Genomic DNA, 23,703 nt, shown 5'->3' on the forward strand with positions numbered 1-23,703 from the left:
TCATTGGTGTTGTTCTCTGAATCTGGAGAGACGGTGTGGGATTATACCTGTTCATTTTCACTTCAATAATGAAAACATTCATGTTGATGATTTTGTTTATTAGCATCAAGTGGTAAGCATGCGGTTAAAGAGTTCTCACGATCCAGTTGTATCTCTCCCAGTATTATTATGTTGTATCATTTATTTACCTAATAATATTATTGCACAATATTATTAGATCATTGTTTTGAGGAATCACCACTATTTTCATTCATAAATGCAATTTACACATAGCTATTTTTTTTACAATGTGTCAAACAGTCCCTCTTTATCAACCATTGAGAGGAAAATTATATTTTCTCGAATATCCAACACCAAAAGTAAAATATAAACCTACTAAAAAACACATTTTCAGGAGCAATAGTCTGGCAAAGATGAAGTACTTTATGGTACTACTTGTACGGTACTATGGTTTTCGTTTTTTCCCCGTCAGAATACTACTGTAGCAACCATTGTTCTCTGGTTGTGTATTAGTTATTTTGAAAGCATGTGAGCAACAAAAATTTGGCAAACTCTTGAGCTTCATTACATTGCATACGCATGAGTTATTAATTGGGCGCATAGATACAGTAGCCTATACACAGGTCCTGAAAACCACTAAACCAAACAAAATGAATGTACAATCGGCAGTTAAGTTTCAGAAATGGCAGATACATAGGTCACACAAATAGGCAAAACTATGGACATCGTCTGCCATGCAAGTCAAGTAAGACACAAACACTACTTCCATTTGGGCCTATAGGCTATTGTAGGTAACAGCCTAAAGTCTACTGTAGATAACAGTGTGTGTTTTTGTTGGTTTGATGTGCAGGAAGTGGGTTATTTGGGGGGTTATTTGGTTATGTCCTCTCCAGATAGGGGACAGTCTATTGAACCATTCCTCCCTAACCCTGTACCCTCTCTACTAGAACGTACAAGAGTGTCTGAACACAACCACAACACAGTAAAGCTGCTCACTAATCAATCAAAAATGTACTATGCAGTGTTATTACACAGACCTGCCTTTAGGTGTGTCCAGAGTTAATGCTGTATAGACTTTTGTCTGCACTCCTGAAAGAGTACTCTATGTAGGTACAGACTGTCTGTTTCTGTCTGTCAATGTCAATCTAGCTAACTGTCCGCCTGTCTGTCTGTGGTACAAGAATAAAGATATACTAAAAGTCAGTGTCCCAAAAGTGGTTTCTGCCTTTTCCAGTATCCTTCCTGGCTTTTCTTATTCTCTCTCTATCTCTCTCTTAAATACCACAGTCAGCGAGTGAGAGGAAGAGGGAGGTAAAGGAAAAGGCAGGAATGCCCGTCAAGGCCTACATCAACTAACCCTGGAAAAAGCTACTGGCTACACTGATTTGGATCACAAGTACACACACACACACACACACACACATGACAAAAATGATCATACTCTTAAACATGACCTTGTATTAGTAAGTAGTGTTTATAATGGTAGTGGTATGAGGTAGGGGATCAGGAGGGGTTGTTAGGTACTGTATGTCAGTATCAATTTACAAATGTGGTACGCTCTCCAAAAGGTAACACCAACAAGCTTTGGCGGATAGAAAGAACTGCTGCACTCTTTCATTGCACTCACTCTCTCTTTCTCCATGCTCTCTCTCGTTCACTTCTTCCTGCTTTCTCTCTCTCGTTCACTTCTTCCTGCTTTCTCTCTCTCTCTTTCACTTCTTCCTGCTTTCTCTCTCTCTCTCTCTCTTTCCCTACTGCACACTTCAATAATGTATGAGACGCAGAGGCAGGAGAGAGTGAGTGAGACAGCACGCCAAAACAGAGGAAGAAATATGGATCAAAGAGATGGGAAGGGCAGGAGGACAAAGAGAAAAGAGAGCAACAACATCTACACACTAGCGTCATGTTTAAGTGCTAGATGGAAGACCTGGTGTGGAGGAAAAGGGGGCGGGACTGGAGTTTGGATTTGTGTCGATTTTGTTTTCTTCTTCTCTCCTATTCCGCTCTCATGTCTGTGTCCTGCCACGGTGGGATTACTCAATAGAAGAAGTACACTATGAGAAAGATGGAGAGAGAGAGAGAGGAAGATAAAGAGAGGGGGAGGGAGAGAGGGGGGGATAGGGAGAATAATGATCTTTGCATTCAGTGGGCTATATCTACACATTTGTTGTTTCTGCTGAATGACTGGTAACAAAGGCCTTATACTGTTTCAATCATTTACTGTAATAAGTTGTCATGAATTATTGACATAAGAGTAGGCACTAGCAGACCTGGGCCTGTTATAAGTGCACACTGATTATAGCTGTGGCCTTCGCCTTAACATCTACTGAACTTGACTAGTATGGATTCAGAATTGCATTAGTGGAAACCAAGACTGTTCTCAGGACAGGCCTGGTTGTAGCTAGATAGTGTTAGCATTTTAGCTAACCCTAACCATTTTCCTAACCTTTACCTAATTATCCTAACCTGCTACGTTAATTCTCCTAAACCACTACGAAAAGTAACTTCTGCTAGTCAAAACTGGCAGACCTTCCCTGAGAGCAGTGTGAGTATCCGCTAATGCAATACAGAAGTATGGACATTCATTTAGTCATCTGCACAAGAATTCATATGCCAAGAAATTTCCAAATGAAGTTTAAAAGACGTGAAGAAACCGTCTAACTGACTACATGCGAGTGGGTATCAATGAATGGTAATAGGGGAAAGTGAATAATGGTACTTACAGAAAAGGACTCCGACCACAAGAACTCCAATGATACCCATAATGATCATCATCTGGAAAGAAAAGCAAACGGAGAGTTAAAGGGTTTCTTTATTCTTCTATTCTTCTAGTTAATAAACCTGATAGATTTTCCTCGGGATGATTAAACATTTTTTATTCAGGGGTGAAGTCGTTGCGGATTAACGTTAGTCCTGCTGACCAAACACACACACACACACACCAACCCAGCACGATGACAAACACAAAAAGCAGAGCGTAACATTTCATCACACTCCCTTGTGTCCAGTCAGTGTATTTTTGGTGCTATTGCTATGCAATTAATAAGAATAACTGCGTGTAGAGAAAACTCTGCAGTGAGAGCCTCCCTATTTCCCCATTCCCCGGAGCGCCGCTCCTCTCGCCCACAGACGCTAATTAGGGGATTAGTGCACAGGAAAGGGGGGTGACAGTGTTCCAGGGACAGACGCTGTGTGTCCGCCTCAGCACCCTGCACCTCAATGGCTCAGTTGGTTGGTGGAGCGTGGTACTGGTTGGTTGAGCATGGTACTGGTTGGTTGAGCATGGTACTGGTTGGTTGAGCATGCTACTGGTTGGTTGAGCATGCTACTGGTTGGTTGAGCATGGTACTGGTAGGTTGAGCATGCTACTGGTTGGTTGAGCATGGTACTGGTTGGTTGAGCATGGTACTGGTTGGTTGAGCATGGTACTGGTAGGTTGAGCATGCTACTGGTTGGTTGAGCATGGTACTGGTTGGTTGAGCATGGTACTGGTTGGTGGAGCATGGTACTGGTTGGTTGAGCATGGTACTGGTTGGTGGAGCATGGTACTGGTTGGTTGAGCATGCTACTGGTTGGTTGAGCATGCTACTGGTTGGTTGAGCATGCTACTGGTTGGTTGAGCATGGTACTGGTTGGTTGAGCATGGTACTGGTTGGTTGAGCATGGTACTGGTTGGTTGAGCATGGCACTGGTTGGTTGAGCATGCTACTGGTTGGTTGAGCATGGTACTGGTTGGTTGAGCATGGTACTGGTTGGTTGAGCATGCTACTGGTTGGTTGAGCATGGTACTGGTTGGTGGAGCATGGTACTGGTTGGTTGAGCATGGTACTGGTTGGTTGAGCATGGTACTGGTTGGTTGAGCATGGTACTGGTTGGTTGTGCATGGTACTGGTTGGTTGGAGCATGGTACTGGTTGGTTGAGCATGGTACTGGTTGGTTGAGCATGGTACTGGTTGGTTGAGCATGGTACTGGTTGGTTGAGCATGGTACTGGTTGGTTGAGCATGGTACTGGTTGGTGGAGGGTGGTGCTGTTTGGTGGAGCATGGTACTGGTTGGTGGAGCGTGGTACTGGTTGGTGGAGCGTGGTACTGGTTGGTGGAGCATGGTACTGGTTGGTGGAGCATGGTACTGGTTGGTGGAGCATGGTACTGGTTGGTGGAGTATGGTACTGGTTGGTGGAGCATGGTACTGGTTGGTGGAGTATGGTACTGGTTGGTGGAGCATGGTACTGGCGTTGCAACACCACCACAGTTGTGGTTCTGAATGATTCCCCCATGGGCCACATACAGTACACTGGATATATATGTTAACTTGAATATAGGACAGTACACTGTCACTTTGGATAGAAAGAGTTGGCTAAATAACCATATTATTATCATGATTAATATTACCATTACCTTGCAATTCTCCTGAATATGTTAATTTTAAGTCCTTTTGGATGAAAGTGTCATTGATCACTGTCATTACCTTTGCGTTTTTCCACCAGTATTTGCTCTTGAGTTTGGCTGCACAGCTCTCAAACTGGGAGGCCCCGGCCTGGAGAGCATCCGCTCTGTCATCCAGCTCCGACAGCTTCTGGTCCCTCTCCAAAACCTTGTCCACATTCACCCGCATAATATCCACCACCTGGAGAGGAGAGGAGAGGAGAGGAGAGGAGGAATTTACTGACAGCCCAAGCCATAGAAGTCCACATCACACAATTTAATACAGCATGAAACCATTCCCAAGCTGCAGTGCAGTCCATTACTAAGATAAATTGATCAACCATGTTATTTTCTATATGTTAATAGCTAACATAACTTTGGCCATAGAAATAGAATATATTAAACATCATCATAGACAGCCATGTTGTATCGTATGCTAGCCATGTTGTATCGTATGCTAGCCATGTTGTATCGTATGCTAGACATGTTGTATCCTATGCTAGCCATGTTGTATCCTATGCTAGCCATGTTTTATCGTATGCTAGCCATGTTGTATCATATGCTAGCCATATCGTATAGTATGCTATCCAAATTGTTATCGTGGGTATTGTATTTTGGAATACTTGTTACAACATTTCTCAGCGCTTCATTCATTATGCACACACCACAAACACACAGCAATAAAATAACAAATTCATGTTGTCAGGTCGATGGAATATCATGTTGATCCCAGAAAGCCACACCCTGACAAAGACTGCATAGCCAAAGCATTACTGAAATAAATCGTAAAACAAATCAAACTGTATTGTAGAGTAGACTATGCTAATCTATTTTTAGATTTCCCAACAATCAAAGAATGTCACAAAGAAACAATCTATGTCCTTTCCTTTTCTGTTAGCTCTGTTTCTACAGCTTGACTCATGACCACATTTCATTCCAGAAGGTTGGTCCTTTACTTCTGCCCTCATTTCCCCCCTTCCCCTATTTCATTGAATTGGATAGATGAAAGCAAAATGGGCGAAACTGGGTGGCGCTGTTGCTTACACCAAGGACAGTGAACGAGTGCAGAGAGGAGGGAGCAACTGGAAATGCAGCCCAGATCTGGCCTAATTGCTGCTAGTTGTCTCACGCTGTGACGTCAATCCCAGATTGACAAGCAAGCTACTTGCTGTAGTTTAAAATGTTGTACTATATGGTTTGGCACGAGTGGGAGTACTGTTAGGAGCATGGTATCGAAGCCAGGAGCAGATTGGTTGGTACTGCACGTGTGTGTCACACCAGCTCACCTCCTCCACTTGGGCTTGTGTCTGTTGTAGCCTGCGGTTGCTGGAGGTGTTGGGAGGAGGGGGTGGGGGCCCTCCACCTGGGGCTCCGTCTGCTCCTGGGGCCCCTGGGGCTCCGGGAGGTCCAGCTGGGGGAGCAGCATCTGGGGCAGACCTGGGAAGGGGAGAGAAGGAGGAAGGGACAGAGAGGAGAAGAGATGGGAAGTGCGAGGGATAGGAGAGGGGGAAGGAGGGAGAAGGGAAGAGGGGAGATGAGGAAGGGTAAGACTTTTTTTACATTACAGTAATTTAGCAGTCATGAGCAAGCTGAAACAACCACATTTTAGAGGTGTTGTAACTAAAAAATAAAAAAAACAAGAAAAGCCTTGATAACAGAACTCAGTGATAAAAGCAATTCAGATGTAAAGTTCAAAAGCACAGAAGGGCAAGTATAATGAGGAGAGGGGAAAGAGGAGGAGGAGGAAAGAAGGGATATGAGATAAAGGACGGAATTGGAAGCCAGAGAGGGGAAGAGGGAGAGGAAGAGTATTGGAGAGGCTGTATCGCATTTGTAGAAATCAAGACTGTTGTCGGGGCAGGTCTGCCGGTTTTGACTAACAGAAATGACTTTCATAGAATATTGGTAGAATGCCCTGAGAACAGTCTTGGTTTTCACTAATGCGATGCCGCATGGGGGAGAGGAAGAAAGATGAATGATGAGGTACAGTAAGGAGAAGAGCTGTTGGTGAGGAGAATAAAGGGGATAAAGTCAGAATTGTACATAGATGCCTCCCTGAGAGAGAGAGAGAGAGAGAGAGAGAGAGAGAGAGAGAGAGAGAGAGAGAGAGAGAGAGAGAGAGAGAGAGAGAGATGGGAGAGAGACAGAAGGAGGGAGAGAAAGAAAAAGAGCGAGGGGGGAGAGAGTCAGAAAGAGAGAGAGAGAGAGTGTGTCAGATTAAGCAAGAGGGAGATAAGAAGAAGAGGACGATGAGAGGAAAGGCCAAAATAAAAGTAAGGGGAGGCTGTAGAGATGGTGAACAGGAGAGATTGGAGAGATGGTTAAGAGAGAAGGATAAGAAGAAAGGGAATAAATGGAGAGAAGAGAGAGAAAAGAAGGATTCAAAGATGGGGCAAACAACTAATTTGGTTCAGAAGGGTAAAGAGAGGGGTGATGAGGGAAAGGGGAGGGGTGAGAGGGGGAGCGTTCTAACACAGACAGCCTCCATGGACTCATTTGGGGGTGTTGGTCCTGACTCAGACTATTGAAATTAGTCAAATATAAAGTAGAGGCAACCATTCCATCCACCATATATATATGAATATGAAGAATATAGCCATCATTTGAAAGGCATGAACTTGTTCTATACTGCAGGTGCAGGACAGTCTCATGCCAGATGTCATGCGTAGCACCCTACTGTATTTCCTACTGTAACGGGAGAAGAAGACAAACATCTCAGACCAATCAGTTCACATTGATATTGATTTTCTAATACTTCACAGACATTTGATAACCTGGAAGTCCCTAGAACCATACGGTACAAAACCCATGGTATAAAGAAAGAAAATATAATTTCAGCTGAAATAAGCCAATTTTTAATTAAAATAATCAAGCAAAACATGAATTTATTTTGAAGCCCAGAAGAGGACTGAGGGTAATCAACTACAGTAGACGAGATCCATCATTCAGAGCTGCTGTGACGGAAAAAGACTTGCGTCAGCAAAATACATTAAGCTAGAACAAATCAATAGAGCATAGAAAGAGCCTGACAACATGATATAAATACTCAACATATTAGAATAAAACATGTTTAGTGAATAGAACAAATGAATAGAATAAGTAAAAAAGAGGAAGCCCTGCATTGATACTCACATCTTCTATGCAGCTGCTTGGAACTGACTCACTGTCAGTGAGCGTTGGGGGGGGGGGGAGAGACGAAAGGGGGAAGGGTCTGAAGTTAAAAAAAAATTAAAAAAAGCGAAATCACAAAAAAGCAATGGGAAAAATCTCTGCTGTTGTCCAAAGATGTCCAGAACCTCAGAGACTCGACTGATTAAAGTGATGCGTTAATAACAAACGAATGAAGAAGCTGATGCAGTAAAACCTCAAAGCAATGCTTTAGCACCGCAAGTGCAATACCCAGGCAAGCGTCGGGTAATAATTCGCTCGAAGAAAGGCAGCGGAACAAGAGGTTGAAAGTGAATACGGCTGATGCACAGATTCTCAATTTCAGTTCGTAAAATCCATAAGGGATAAATCCAAGGACGCTTGGCGAATTTCTTTAAATAATAAATCTATGCAAGAGAAGTCGTGATACTCCAAAGATGCTGAGTCGAGATGCTCAAAATCACACCAATTGTTTAGATTGCACGTTCCCCTTCAAAAGCTAAACACAACTGATTTCACTTTCCTTTACATTACCCAATTATATAATTTCACTATTTTCCGGTGGTCTAGTTTCAGAATTATCTAACACCACCGTTGTTCCCCCTCTCCCGGCGAGTGTGTGGAAACGTATCTGTGTGTCGGTTTGTGCACTAGTTTCGTTTGTGTGTGTGTGATGGCACTATACTGCAATAATGCGTCGCTCCCCTTCCCCTCTCTCGCTCTCTCTCTCTCTCCAGTTGGACTCATAACGATGGTGCGGTACCTCTTTACCAACCCCCTCTTTCTTGTGCTCCTCTCTCTCTCTCTCCACACTTTGCAGTACTGCAGTTTTCTCTGTGTGTTGGATAGGGCGGCAGGACGACACTGCGGTACTTGGTATAGAATGTTGACTCTGCTACCCCCTCACGCGCTCCGGCTTGTAAGTGCTCCTTTCTCTACCCGGATGACTAGGCTTCTCACTAACCCCGTTATAGACTACTCTCTCCATATTATAATAGCTCTCTGGCCCAATGTTTGATTTATTCCAGTTTCATCATGACCACAACTAGGTTATTCCTCTTTGGTCCACGAATCAAAGCGAGATGGGAGGCAATGCGAACATGACTGCACAGCAGTGAGCTGCGGTATGGAGCTGCGGTATGGAGCCATATAGCCCCATTGGTTGCGTTGAAAACGGGCTTGCCAGGCCGTGGGGCAATTTAATATGGAGAATGCTTAGTCAAATTCATATCTGGTCAACTGATTGATTATTGAATATATAACTTTATAAATTACTGCTATTGGCACAGTCACATGGATCAACAATTTAGGTCAAAATGACTAACTACCTTTAGGTCAAATACTAATGCGGCCTTACAATAAAATCACTCAAATGTAATGACAAGCTTCTGTTTATTATCATACCCACAACATTACTTACATTAGTCCCCAATGTGATAACATTTACAGATCATAGAGCATCAAACATTTGTGTATATTTCCACTTCTAGGAGTTCATAATGGTTCAAAAGATGTATTTTACAGTTGAGTGTTGATTTAGTGCTAACAACACTAAATTAATCAACCATTTTCCAGCTGTCAAAAGTAAAAAACAAATTGCAATCAGCTTCCTCTTACCCCAATAAGGATATAAGAAAAGGTGGCTACCAAATGGTATAAGGGGCTGATATAAATCTAAGTGGCATAACTGAGTAGCTCACATTTCTCTCTTTAGAGTCTGAATGTGGTCCAGTGGGCAGGTTGTTAGTACAGTAGTCGTTTAGCATTGTTAGCCAGACCGCTCAGTCCCAGATCAGATCAGCGATGTTTCCCAAAGCGGTTGAAGTGTCGATAGAGGAAGCGGATCCTCTTCTCTATGTCGTGTTTGTCCTGTGTCATCATCCTGTTCCCCACCATCCTCTTCTTCCTCATCAGACGCTGCACAGCTCATTGCCATGGAAACCCTTCACACAGACCGGCCAGACGATCAGGTCCTTAGGGTGGGCTTTGAAGTCACCTACAGACAACACGTTAGAGATGTAAGGCCTGTTATAGCAGTGTGTGTGTGTGTGTGTGTGTGTTTTGGTTAACCCCCAAAAAACAGCACTGTACCATTTTGTATCAACTGGCAATATGGTAGAAGCCTTACATGACATTTTTAGCAGGGGGGCAAAAGTGACATTTTCAGCATGTGTCCATTTTCATATCTACCTGGTAACCAAGAGTATATTTTAAGTTAGTCCAGAGGACAGCGTCATGTTGCTGAAATGATTCGAGTCTCAAGAGACTGGGCAGCACTTTCATAAAGATATTAAAGTTATGCATCAACTCAATGTCTTGACATCATGTCAAATGAGCTTTGATTTGAAACTGATAACTTCCCAGTTACCTAAAATTCCTATGTTGTCATAAACCCCAAACATGCTCCTCTTCTCAGTCCACCTTCTTCAGCTCAGGAATGGCATTCATATGGACTGGACAGCACACACCTGAAACACACATTTTGATCTCATTAGCTGGGCTACATTCAGTACCAATAGACTTCAACTGACAAGAACTATAATACTGACTAATGCTACAGTATAAACAACAATTGTATGACACCTAATGTATCAGTGTCCTGTTTGTAGTACACACATTAAAACTTCTTGTTACGACGTATCAAATTCACAGGGCCCTGGTTGGAAAATTGTGAGCACGCAAAATAGGCCTATCATTATGAAATTTGTATTTTATTTAAGTATGTCAGGTTAATAGCAAATTCTTATTTACAATGACAGCCTAGTGGGTTAACTGCAGAACAACAGATGTTTACCTTGTCAGCTCGGGATTCCTACTAGCAACCTTTCTGGTACTTGCCCAACGCTCTAACAACTAGGCAACCTGCCGCAGCTACAAAACATTCCATCTGAATTGCAATGTACCTACCAGTGTTAATCTTACCTACCAGTGCTTAACTGTCTGGTTGTGTGGAGTGGCAAGCCTTCAGCAACCCTCTCAACAGAGACATAGCTTACCTGAAATACATAGAGGTCGTTAATAATTCTGTAAAGGTAAAATAGCTGACGTTAGCTAGCTAACTCAAATAAGAAATTGTACAGCACACGACCAACATATTGCTACAGCCTAGTAACATTACCTAGCTACTAGTTTTGTACAATATTTGCAAAAACAAAAGGTAATGTTAGCTAGAATAAAATGCTGTTCCTCTTTGCCTACAAGTTGACCTAGCAAAGCTAGCGTAGCAAACAGGCAATACCGTGTTTCCCCGAAGCTTTATACGTCTTTATGACCTTGTATTCGTCAATCTAATATGATAATAAAATCAAAGGCAATCGAAATTTACGTTTTAAAGCTTCGAAATGTATAAAGTCATGCGTGACAAACGGGCACCTCCATGTTACTACGATTCCCAAGATGCAACGCGCATTTAACGTACAACTCCTAAACATCCGCATCAACAATTATCTGTTCATAGGGCTCTCTTTTTTTATAGGTCTACAAAGTGAACTACTGTAGTCTACATTTTATCCACTAGGTGGATACATTCACTTCATACATTTTCACCCACCACATACGCATAAACACTATGAAGACTCATTCACACGCTGTGTTGTTTCAGTCTTACTGTAACAAAAACAGCTGAATGGAATAAGGGGCGTCTGTTTCAAAGAAGCAAGCGCAGCAGAAATGAATTCGGTCTAATTTTCAGTTCTGCTTTGACGTCAGTGTCCTTCAGCGGAAAATAAAAATTAAAAACACGTATTACAAAAAATATAACAACATTTCATTGATGGCCCTACACCTATATTGACTTCTGATACTTATGCACGCCCAGATGTTATGAAAATATTGCAGGATGCCACATGATTTTGGTAAATTTTACGGGCCGGGTTTACAAAGCATTTGCACAAGTGCAATGTATAGGAAAGGCCATTTTGGAATGTTTATATAAAGAATGTCTCATGTAATATGGCAGAGGAGATAGCCTATCAATAATAACTTGTGATATGAATTAGTATTGTGGATAGGTAAGAAATTGAATAAAATAAATGTATTTAAAAACCCAAGCCCGAGTATTTAAAAACCAAAACATTCAAACTAAACAGTTTGAGAGAAGAATAGCGGCATTTATTGAGACTTTACAGCCCGGTGTATCATTGTTCCAAATAACTGGCTTTTTGGAATTATTCTCTGCACACACAGTGTACTCAGTGGTGTAAAGTACTTAAGTAAAAATACTTAAAGTACTACCTAAGTTGTTCTTTTGGGTATCTGTCCTTTACTTTACTATTTTTATTTTTGATAACTTTTACTTTTACTCCACTACATTCCTAAAGAAAATATAGTCATTTTTACTCCATACATTTTCCCTGACAACCAAAGTACTCGTTACATTTTGAACACTTAGCAGGACAGGAATATGGTAAAATTTGTGCACTTATCAAGAGAACACGTGGTCATCCCTACTGCCCCTGGCGGACTCATTAAACACAAATGCATCTTTTGTAAATAATGTCTGAGTGTTAGAGTGTGCCTCTGGCTATCCATACATTTTAAAACAAGAAAATTGTTCTGTCTGCTTTTCCCCTTTACCCCTTCCTACATGTACATATTACCTCAATTACCTCTACGAACCTGTTCCCCAGCACATTGACTAGGTACCTGTACCCCCTGTATATACTGTAGCCTCGTTATTGTTATGTTATTGTGTAACTTTAGTTTATTTAGTAAATATTTTCTTAACTCTATTTTTCTTAACTGCATTGAGGGTTAAGGGTTTGTAAGTAAACATTTCACGGTAAGGTCTGCACCTGTTTTATTTGGTGCATGTGACAAATACATTTTGTTTTGATGAATATAAGGAATCTTAAATTATTTAAACTTTTACGTTTGATACATAGAGGTCGTTAATCATTCTGGAAAGGTAAAATAGCTGACGTTAGCTAGCTAACTAAATAAGAAATTGTACAGCACACGACCAACATATTGCTACAGCCTAGTAACATTACCTAGCTACTAGTTTATTTAAAACCAAATACTTTTATACTTTTACTCAAGTAGTATTTTACTGTCTGACTTTCACTTTTACTTGAGTAACTTGGTTGTCTAGCAACGAGTATAGTTGCATGGGCAGTCAGATTAATATAATAGTTTGTTTAAAACATTTACAAAAGTTGAAAAAAGTCAAGGGGTCTGAATACTTTTCTAATGCACTGTAAACAGTGTCCCCCGACCCCCTCCCTGCCTCAGCCTCCAGTATCTATGCTGCAATAATCTATGTGCCGGGGCCTAGGGTCAGTCTTTTATATATATATTATTCCTGTCTTATCTGGTGTCCTGTGTGAATTTAAGTGTGCTCCCTCTAATTCTCTCTCTCTCCCTCCCCTCCCAGAGGATCTGAGCGCTAGGACCATGCCTTAGTACTACCTGGCCTGATGACTCCTGGCTGTCCCCAGTACACCTGGTCGTGCTGCTGCCAAGACCTGTTCACCTGACATTCTACCTCTCTCTCTACCACACCTGCTGTCTCAACCTCTGAATAACCATGCTGGTCATCCATGAAAGTGTTCTTCAAGATATTCAAACTCTGGCCTTATTGGTCATGTACTATCTCCACCCGGCACAGCCAGAAAAGGACTGTCCACCCCTCAGAGCCTGGTTCCTCTCTACCCAGCACAGCCAGAAGAGGACTGTTCACCCCTCAGAGCCTGGTTCCTCTCTACCCGGCACAGCCAGAAGAGGACTGTCCACCCCTCAGAGCCTGGTTCCTCTCTACCCAGCACAGCCAGAAGAGGACTGTCCACCCCTCAGAGCCTGGTTCCTCTCTACCCGGCACAGCCAAAAGAGGACTGGCCATCCCTCAGAGCCTGGTTCCTCTCTACCCGGCACAGCCAGAAGAGGACTGTCCACCCCTCAGAGCCTGGTTCCTCTCTACCCAGCACATCCAGAAGAGGACTGTCCACCCCTCAGAGCCTGGTTCCTCTCTACCCGGCACAGCCAGAAGAGGACTGGCCACCCCTCAGAGCCTGGTTCCTCTCTACCCGGCACAGCCAGAAGAGGACTGTCCACCCCTCAGAGCCTGGTTCCTCTCTACCCGGCACATCCAGAAGAGGACTGTCCACCCCTCAGAGCCTGGTTCTGCTCTAGGTTTCTTCCTAGGTTCCGGCCTTTCTAGGGAGTTTTTCCTAGCCACCGTGCTTCTACATCTGCATTCCTTGCTGTTTGGGGTTTTAGGCTGGGTTTCTGTATAGCACTTTGTGACATCTGCTGATGTAAAAAGGGCTTTATAAATACATTTGATTGATTGGTTAAAGTGTTTACATGAGTATTGCCATACTCGGCCTACAGCCATAATCAGTTTAATATTGAATTATTTATGTGCATGTAAATATATTCAATGATCAACAAACAATTTGACAGAGCTTTGAAGAAGTTTGAAAAGAATAATGGCCAAATGTTGCACAATCCAGGTGTGGAAAGCTCCTAGAGACTTACCCAGAAACAATCACAGCTGTAATCACTGCCAAAGGTGATTCTAACATGTATTGATGTCTCTGGACACACTCACTGTCACAGTCATACGCTGGACCTAGTTTTGTCCCATGGAATAAATGTTGTGGATCTTAATGTTTTTCCTCATAATCCTGGACTATCCGACCACCATTTTATTACGTTTGCAATTGCAACAAATATTCTGCTCAGACCCCAACCAAGGACCATCAAAAGTTGTGCTATAAATTCACAGACAACACAAAGATTCCTTGATGCCCTTCCAGACTCCCTCTGCCTACCCAAGGACGCCAGAGGACAAAAATCAGTTAACCACCTAACTGAGGATCTCGATTTAACCTTGCACAATACCCTAGATGCAGTTGCACCCCTAAAAACTAAAAACATTTCTCATAAGAAACTAGCTCCCTGGTACACAGAAAATACCCGAGCTCTGAAGCAAGCTTCCAGAAAATTGGAACGGAAATGGCGCCACACCAAACTGGAAGTCTTCCGACTAGCTTGGAAAGACGGTACCGTGCAGTACCGAAGAGCCCTTACTGCTGCTCGATCATCCTATTTTTCTAACTTAATTGAGGACAATAAGAACAATCCGAAATTCCTTTTTGATACTGTCGCAAAGCTAACTAAAAAGCAGCATTCCCCAAGAGAGGATGACTTTCACTTTAGCAGTGATAAATTCATGAACTTCTTTGAGGAAAAGATTATGATTATTAGAAAGCAAATTATGGACTCCTCTTTAAACCTGCGTATTCCTCCAAACCTCAGTTGTCCTGAGTCTGCACAACTCTGCCAGGACCTAGGATCAAGAGAGACGCTCAAGTGTTTTAGTACTATATCTCTTGACACAATGATGAAACTAATCATGGCCTCTAAACCTTCAAGCTGCATACTGGACCCTATTCCAACTAAACTAATGAAAGAGCTGCTTCCTGTGCTTGGCCCTCCTATGTTGAACATAATAAACGGCTATCTATCCACTGGATGTGTACCAAACTCACTAAAAGTGGCAGTAATAAAGCCTCTCTTGAAAAAGCCAAACCTTGACCCAGAAAATATAAAAAACTATCGGCCTATATTGAATCTTCCATTCCTCTCAAAAATTTTAGAGAAGGCTCTTGCGCAGCAACTCACTGCCTTCCTGAAGACAAACAATGTATACGAAATACTTCAGTCTGGTTTTAGTCTGGTTTTAGACCCTGATAACACTGAGACGGCACTTGTGAAGGTGGTAAATGACATTTTAATGGCATCGGACCGAGGCTCTGCATCTGTCCTCGTGCTCCTAGACCTTAGTGCTGCTTTTGATACCATCAATCACCACATTCTTTTGGAGAGATTGGAAACCCAAATTGGTCTACACGGACATGTTCTGGCCTGGTTTAGATCTTATCTGTCGGAAAGATATCAGTTTGTCTCTGTGAATGGTTTGTCCTCTGACAAATCAACTGTAAATTTCAGTGTTCCTCAAGGTTCTGTTTTAGGACCACTATTGTTTTCACTATACATTTTACCTCTTGGGGATGTTATTCGAAAACATAATGTTAACTTTCACTGCTATGCGGATGACACACAGCTGTACATTTCAATGAAACATGGGGAAGCCCCAAAATTGCCCTCGCTAGAAGCATGTGTTTCAGACATAAGGAAGTGGATGGCTGCAAACTTTCTACTATTAAACTCGGACAAAACAGAGATGCTTGTTCTAGGTCCCAAGAAACAAAGAGATCTTCTGTTGAATCTGACAATTAATCTTAATGGTTGTACAGTCGTCTCAATTAAAACTGTGAAGGACCTCAGCGTTACTCTGGACCCTGATCTCTCTTTTGAAGAAGATATCAAGACCATTTCGAGGACAGCTTTTTTCCATCTACGTAATATTGCAAAAATCAGAAACTTTCTGTCCAAAAATGATGCAGAAAAATTAATCCATGCTTTTGTCACTTCGAGGTTAGACTACTGCAATGCTCTACTTTCCGGCTACCCGGATAAAGCACTAAATAAACTTCAGTTAGTGCTAAATACGGCTGCTAGAATCCTGACTAGAACCAAAAAATTTGATCATATTACTCCAGTGCTAGCCTCTCTACACTGGCTTCCTGTCAAAGCAAGGGCTGATTTCAAGGTTTTACTGCTAACCTACAAAGCATTACATGGGCTTGCTCCTACCTATCTCTCTGATTTGGTCCTGCCGTACATACCTACACGTACGCTACGGTCACAAGACGCAGGCCTCCTAATTGTCCCTAGAATTTCTAAGCAAACAGCTGGAGGCAGGGCTTTCTCCTATAGAGCTCCATTTTTATGGAACGGTCTGCCTACCCATGTCAGAGACGCAAACTCGGTCTCAACCTTTAAGTCTTTACTGAATACTCATCTCTTCAGTGGGTCATATGATTGAGTGTAGTCTGGCCCAGGAGTGGGAAGGTGAACGGAAAGGCTCTGGAGCAACGAACCGCCCTTGCTGTCTCTGCCTGGCCGGTTCCCCTCTTTCCACTGGGATTCTCTGCCTCTAACCCTATTACAGAAAGGAACTGGCTTACTGGGGCTCTCTCATGCCGTCCCTGCAGGGGGTGCGTCACCTGAGTGGGTTGATTCACTGTTGTGGTCATCCTGTCTGGGTTGGCGCCCCCCTTGGGTTGTGCCGTGGCGGAGATCTTTGTGGGCTATACTCAGCCTTGTCTCAGGATGGTAAGTTGGTGGTTGAAGATATCCCTCTAGTGGTGTGGGGGCTGTGCTTTGGCAAAGTGGGTGGGGTTATATCCTTCCTGTTTGGCCCTGTCCGGGGGTGTCCTCGGATGGGGCCACAGTGTCTCCTGACCCCTCCTGTCTCAGCCTCCAGTATTTATGCTGCAGTAGTTTGTGTCGGGGGGCTAGGGTCAGTTTGTTATATCTGGAGTACTTCTCCTGTCCTATTCGGTGTCCTGTGTGAATCTAAGTGTGCGTTCTCTAATTCTCTCCTTCTTTCTTTCTCTCTCTCGGAGGACCTGAGCCCTAGGACCATGCCCCAGGACTACCTGACATGATGACTCCTTGCTGTCCCCAGTCCACCTGGCCATGCTGCTGCTCCAGTTTCAACTGACCTGAGCCCTAGGACCATGCCCCAGGACTACCTGACATGATGACTCCTTGCTGTCCCCAGTCCACCTGGCCATGCTGCTGCTCCAGTTTCAACTGTTCTGCCTTACTATTATTTGACCATGCTGGTCATTTATGAACATTTGAACATCTTGGCCATGTTCTGTTATAATCTCCACCCGGCACAGCCAGAAGAGGAGTGGCCACCCCACATATGCTCTCTCTAATTCTCTCTTTCTTTCTCTCTCTCGGAGGACCTGAGCCCAAGGACCATGCCCCAGGACTACCTGACATGATGACTCCTTGCTGTCCCCAGTCCACCTGGCCATGCTGCTGCTCCAGTTTCAACTGACCTGAGCCCTAGGACCATGCCCCAGGACTACCTGACATGATGACTCCTTGCTGTCCCCAGTCCACCTGGCCATGCTGCTGCTCCAGTTTCAACTGTTCTGCCTTACTATTATTTGACCATGCTGGTCATTTATGAACATTTGAACATCTTGGCCATGTTCTGTTATAATCTCCACCCGGCACAGCTAGAAGAGGACTGGCCACCCCACATATGCTCTCTCTAATTCTCTCTTTCTTTCTCTCTCTCGGAGGACCTGAGCCCAAGGACCGTGCCCCAGGACGACCTGACATGATGACTCCTTGCTGTCCCCAGTCCACCTGACTGTGCTGCTGCTCCAGTTTCAACTGTTCTGCCTTGTTATTATTCGACCATGCTGGTCATTTATGAACATTTGAACATCTAGGCCATATTCTGTTATAATCTCCACCCGGCACAGCCAGAAGAGGACTGGCCACCCCACATAGCCTGGTTCCTCTCTAGGTTTCTTCCTAGGTTTTGGCCTTTCTAGGGAGTTTTTCCTAGCCACCGTGCTTCTACACCTGCATTGCTTGCTGTTTGGGGTTTTAGGCTGGGTTTCTGTACAGCACTTTGAGATATCAGCTGATGTACGAAGGGCTATATAAATACATTTGATTTGATTTGATTGATTCAGGTGGTTACTTATCTAATCAAGATATACTGTATGAGTGTTTTATTTTTAATATTTATTTTTTATAAATGTAAGAAGTTTCCTTCCACTTTGACATTAGAGTTTAAAAAAAGGACAATAAAATATATTTGAATCCCACTTTGTAACACAACAAAATGTGGAACAGATCAAGGGCTGTGATACTTTCTGAAGGCTCTGTACATTCTTTCAGCAGACAGAATCTAGTTTATCTCATCACTCATCTGCCTCCTCTCAGCTGCCAGTAAAATACTGGCCATGTCAGTCTACTGACATGGCCAGACTGGGTTCAAATGCCTTCTGTTTCATTTTTCTGTATTTATTGGTATGTATGTATGTATATTTTGAATTGCTCTAGGGATATAATTATTGTTTGGATTACCTTATTTACTATGATGTTTTTTTTTTACTCTTTATGCGATGCGCACTGCAGAGAACACCGGACAAAGAATTATCAGTGAATTATCACAGTGAATTATTGTAATGTTTGTTTATGTGTCAATTAATGGGTTGCCAACTGACAATTTGACACGGAAATAAAATTTAATTCATTCATTTCAATTTCATTCATTGGTGCACTGTCAACTGTCAACTGTCAACTGATGTGAAGTGTATTGAAATATTTCACAGCTCAAACACAAAATGTTAATTAAAATACAAAATTCAACATCAAAATGCTATGCACAATTAAGAGTGATTTGAACTTTAATTCTTATAGTTTTTTTAACATCAGTGTGCTGGATTGAGATCGAGATTGAGTGATGTGACGTGATGAGAGAGAGGGACAGGAACAAATGAGTTATCCTGTTGAAACATTTCTACTGAAGATATCGAGTTGAAATATTTTCCGACTTCATGTTGATTTGCATACTGTAGGTTTTTTTCATTATCATTGTCATCTATTGTTTCCATGTGAGGGGCATCTGTCTGTTTAAGACTTTCCCTCATCACTGCCTAACTGTATATTTAAATACAGTATGTACATTTAAAGATCAGCAGGAGGAAAGACCACCTCACGAATCTGATTCACAGACCCCGAAAGCCAGCAAAAAAGAGAGAGAAGGAGGGGGTGGGGGTTGTGGTCCCAATGTACTCACTGAGCCACCAAATGTGGGCCAAAAACACACAGCCTGTGATTTCAACAGGTTTACGTGGAAATGTTTTGAGGTTTTGAAGAGAGTGGTGGGGGAGGGGGTTGATAGATGAGATAAAAAGATGTATCCAGCACAGAGAGATTCACTACTGTCTGAACCAGGGGAAAATATGGCTGCTACAAGAACACAAATAACTCTTGGGTGTCCACCCACACATTTTCATCTATCTATCTATCTGCCTGCCCGTCCAACATGGATCTGTCTGTCCGTCTAACATCTGTCTGTCGGTCTGTCTGAAACTATAGAGCAGTATAGTTGGTATGATGGGAACCTGATACTATAAACTCAAATATTGTCCCTAAGCTTCAGAATAGCCCTGTATGACTGAGGCAGAGAGCGAGAAAGAAATGGACATAAAGGGAGATGGAAATCACTATCATCATCATGTATTCTCCATCAAAACAAAGCCAACCACCATTCAATGACTTGCATTACTGGAACCGGCCCTGTCCTCCCATGTATGCTGGTGAGCTGGTAACTTTCAGCAGTGAGAACTGCATGTTGATCAATGTGGAAGGATACAGTGGTTTGACTGTGCACACTTTCGGCAACCCTGTACTTCCTGTAAGTTCCACTAAGTAGAAATACAATAGATACACTAAATGCAGGGTTCAAATGAATGGGTCACTCTGTCAATGGATATATAAATACTGTGTATTACAGTACTGCATGTTTCTGATGATATGATGTATGTTTTGTGATACAGTGTTTTTTTATACCCCTCTGTATCTGTAAGGTAATTAAAGGTAGAGTAACATATACAATTCAACTTTGCAGAACTTGAGCAGAGAGAGAAAGGGGGGAGGGAAAAAGAGAAAGTTGGGGGGAAGGGAGAGAGGGGAGAGGGAGAGAGAGAAAATAAGGGGAAGGGAGAGAGAAAGAGAAGGGGGCAGAGAGAGGGGGGGAGAGAATCCGTGGGAGGAAGCATGTAGGATTCCCTGTTTGTGTGGCTGACAGTTTCCATGTTGCGTCAGTGAGACTGACACAAACCGCATCAAAGACCGCCTCGTTGCTCATGTCACATGACCAGGAGAGGGACTACCTGCTTAGACACCTCCCTCTTCCCTCTTCCCACAACTCACACCTACAGGCCTTTATATACCCACCCCAAATTGACAGAAACACACACAACAGAAGAGAGATCAAAGAGGGACACAGAGAGAAAATACTAAGCTAGGTTTGCAACAACATTCTGTTGATCAAAACGTCAGAAGGAAGGAGAAAAGAGAAAAGAAGAGACCATGTGGCAGTATCTCCTCCTCTTGGGAACATCCATGTTAGTGACAGGTGAGATCTTACAGATGATCTGTAGTCATTGTTTTTTAAATGAAAATGTGTTGCAATTTAAACTGATTTAAAGAAATGTTATGACAATCTTTGATGTGTACTTACGGATGGAGGATTGGGTATGTGTGTTTATTCAGACAGTATGTGTATTTGTTCAGGGGGTCGGTGTCAGTGTCTGTCTGAGTATACTGAGATGTTCGCAGAGGCAGGGTCCCAGGCAGTGTTACCCTGCACGTGTCGCTCTCCCTCCGCCTCTGCAGCCGTCGTCCTCTGGAGCAAGGACCTTGAGGGGTACGACTGCCTTTCTCTCGGTCCATGTCTTTCATGCTCTCCTCCTTATTCATCTCTCTCATCCTCTCTGTCTCTGTCTACCTGTGTGACTCCAATATCCTCAAAGATTCCCATTTTCATCTTTCTCTATCCTGGTCTTTCTTTCTCTTGATCTCTTAATACATTTTTCTGTATTGACAGTGTTCTATAGGAGAGCATAGCAATGCATTGCTATTGATCTGTATGTCTGTACAATACAAGTGTCATGTTTGAAACATAGCATCTCTTCCTCTCTCTCAGGACAGTATGGAGAAAGGGAAAGAGTGGACTGGAGCACTGGGGAATAGGAGCTGCCCAGCGTGTTCGATGTCCCCATTCAGAGGTTGGAGCTGGTGACTACAGCCTGTACATAAAGGAGGTGAGGCAGGAGGACAGTGGGAAGTACACCTGCATGGTGCAGGACGGCGAGAAAATCCTCTCTAAGAGGATCCTCCTCAGGGTCATCAAAGGTAAGGGGCTAAAATAGACAGTAACTTATATGAAATACCATGTGGACAATTAAATTAACTTTCAGTGATATTTACAGTCATTTTAAAGTGATATTTACAGTTATTTTTAAAGTGATATTTACATGCTGTAATAACAAGGTATAACTATATTTATCTGCTGTTTATCATACAGTCACACATATCATAAACCTGTGAATATTATTAACATCTCATTGCTCTTACTTACCCATGTCTTTCTTTCACAGTATCCATCTCCCCACCTGCTCCAGTGGAGGGCAACAAAATGACGATCACTTGCAGTGTCTCTCCATGGCCACAGGAGGCGACAGTGAGCTGGATGCTCAACAAGAAGCGAGTTTACCCTGAGAGTGCAGATGATGTCCTTTCAAAGAACCAGGCAAATGTTTTGGAGAGCAAGGCATCTGCAGGCATGATGGGTAACTGGAGCTGTGTAGTGCATAAAGGGAGGAAACAAGGGAAGGCCACCACGGCCCTGACAGTGAGAGGTGAGGTCATGTTTGGAAGGAATAAAACATTCAAATGCAGCTGATATATTGAAGATGGTTAATATGAAGTTTTCTATGTCTTCCTCCCTTCTCTCCTAACCATCACCTTCCCCCATCTCTTCTCTCGCTCAGGTATCGTTAACCCCTCCAGTGCCAGTGCCAAGGTGTATGCTGAGGTGGGGTCTGCTGTCACCCTCCCCTGTGTGTTCTCCACTGGACTTACCCCATCAGACACAGCCTGGGAGAGACTGGACACCTCTGGCTCTGCTCTCCCACTCCCACCCTCCTTCAACCTGACCTCCCTGCTATCCCTCCCTCCCTGGGACAGGTCTGTGGGTGTGGGGCAAGTGGGGCAGGGCGACGGGGGCAGGTACAGGTGCTCAGGGACAGTGGAGGGGCGCCGGGTAGCAAGGGAGATGCAGCTGGTGACTGCCCAAGGTGAGCCAGGCATAAAAAATGGATGATGGTATGATATTGTAGCAGTCTCCTCATTTGAATGCCTAAAGTGAGTTGCCCCGTTCTGCAAAATGGCAAACATTGAAGGTAAACGTTTGAGATGAGATGTGAAAATGGTGCTTTAGAATTAGCAATCACAATGCTAATGATGATCCTGTGTGTTCGCTCTACTCAGTGCTCAGCAACTCACCGTCTACCCAGAAGGCCCCAGTCTCACTGACCTGTCACCTCAGCGATGCCAGCGAGGTCACTGAATACGAGTGGGTACGAGTGACCTATGACCTCAATGGCACCCAATCAGAGAGCTCCGTCCAGAAAGGGAGGGTCCTGGGGATCAACAAAGTGTCAGACAGGAACTCTGGCGAATGGGCTTGTCGATTCCACGGGAAAGAAGGAGCTCTGGGGAGCGTGACATACCACCTACATCTGATGAGTAAGTCCTATCTGCCTACTTCACTGTCTATTTGCATGGATCTAGGTAGATGCAGACACAATTCAAATGCAACAAATATAATATCACCAATATGTTTTAAAAAATGTCATAATTAGACACAGGGGCGGAAGGTAGACTATCAGTTAAGAGCGTTGTGTCAGTAACCGAAGTTCGAATCCCCAAGCCGACTAAGTGAAAAATCTGTGGATGTGCCTTTGAGAAAGGCACTCAGCTCTAATTGCTCCTGTAAGTTGCTCTGGATAAGAGTGTCTGCTAAATTGCTCAACCGTAAACTAAAGTCTGTCCTTGTTCTGTCTTGGTTGATCAGGTCGTCTGATGGGAGATAATGAAACAGGTTCTTCCAGTAATGTTGCCATGGTAGCCGGCCTGGGTTTCTTCCTCTTGGTGCTGCTGTTGGTCTTGGTGCAGATGTACAGGAACTATCGGAGGGTACGTTCAACTACAGCTGTGTGTGTTCTCCTTAAATCCGCGTTGACATGGAAAATACGTTTTTAAAAGGTTTATGTAATAGTCATTTAATTTCCTCTACAGCGCAAGCTGATCCTGCAGTACCCTGCCCTGGAGACCATTGTTCACACCATTGCTAATGAGAGAGAGGACAGAGAGAGGAACAGAGTGAAAGAAGATGAGATCTCCAAATAGAGGAGACTCTGCAATATGACATTTGAAATCATTTGACATGTCTATGATCAGTTGTGAGATTGTGGTATTTGTACATATTAATTCAGTGCAGACAATTGTAGCAGTTTCTTTCCTACTTTCACAAAAAACATGTGATTGATCTTTTATTTGAAATGTGATTGATTTTGTATATGTATGCCTTGTTTTTCACTACCGGCACCTTAACCACCTATTAGACTTTTGTAATGTAATGAATCACTGAGAATACAATTATCTAAACACTTC

At 43.2% G+C, this 23,703-nt stretch overlaps 2 protein-coding genes and 1 pseudogene across 3 annotated transcripts; 1 reads left to right on the forward strand and 2 right to left on the reverse strand.

Annotated features, from left to right (window-relative positions):
* Positions 1-77: 77 nt before the first annotated feature.
* On the reverse strand, positions 78-8,559 carry LOC118367894 (vesicle-associated membrane protein 1). Of its 2 annotated transcripts, XM_035751623.2 has the most exons (6): positions 8,336-8,559; positions 7,558-7,588; positions 5,712-5,862; positions 4,469-4,627; positions 2,724-2,775; positions 78-2,054 (listed from the first exon to the last, which is right to left on the reverse strand). In XM_035751623.2, coding segments are annotated over exons 2-6 (381 nt in total). In that variant the 5' UTR covers positions 7,560-7,588; positions 8,336-8,559; the 3' UTR covers positions 78-2,037. The 2 variants fall into 2 exon arrangements, with proteins under 2 accessions (XP_035607516.1, XP_052345217.1); XM_052489257.1 differs by having other exon boundaries at positions 7,558-8,558.
* A 388-nt stretch (positions 8,560-8,947) lies between these two features.
* LOC118367895 (39S ribosomal protein L51, mitochondrial-like) lies at positions 8,948-10,564 on the reverse strand (annotated as a pseudogene).
* Positions 10,565-20,310: 9,746 nt separating this feature from the next.
* LOC118367897 (lymphocyte activation gene 3 protein-like) lies at positions 20,311-23,702 on the forward strand. The gene is made up of 8 exons (XM_035751625.2): positions 20,311-20,602; positions 20,761-20,893; positions 21,173-21,381; positions 21,627-21,887; positions 22,020-22,325; positions 22,519-22,776; positions 23,105-23,226; positions 23,329-23,702. Exons 1-8 carry the CDS (start codon positions 20,557-20,559, stop codon positions 23,437-23,439), a joined length of 1,446 nt encoding a protein of 481 aa, XP_035607518.1. The 5' UTR covers positions 20,311-20,556; the 3' UTR covers positions 23,440-23,702.
* The last annotated feature ends 1 nt before the right edge of the window (position 23,703 follows it).

This window comes from Oncorhynchus keta, chromosome 31 (genome assembly GCF_023373465.1).
Source record: "Oncorhynchus keta strain PuntledgeMale-10-30-2019 chromosome 31, Oket_V2, whole genome shotgun sequence".
NCBI classification, from domain to species: domain Eukaryota; kingdom Metazoa; phylum Chordata; class Actinopteri; order Salmoniformes; family Salmonidae; genus Oncorhynchus; species Oncorhynchus keta.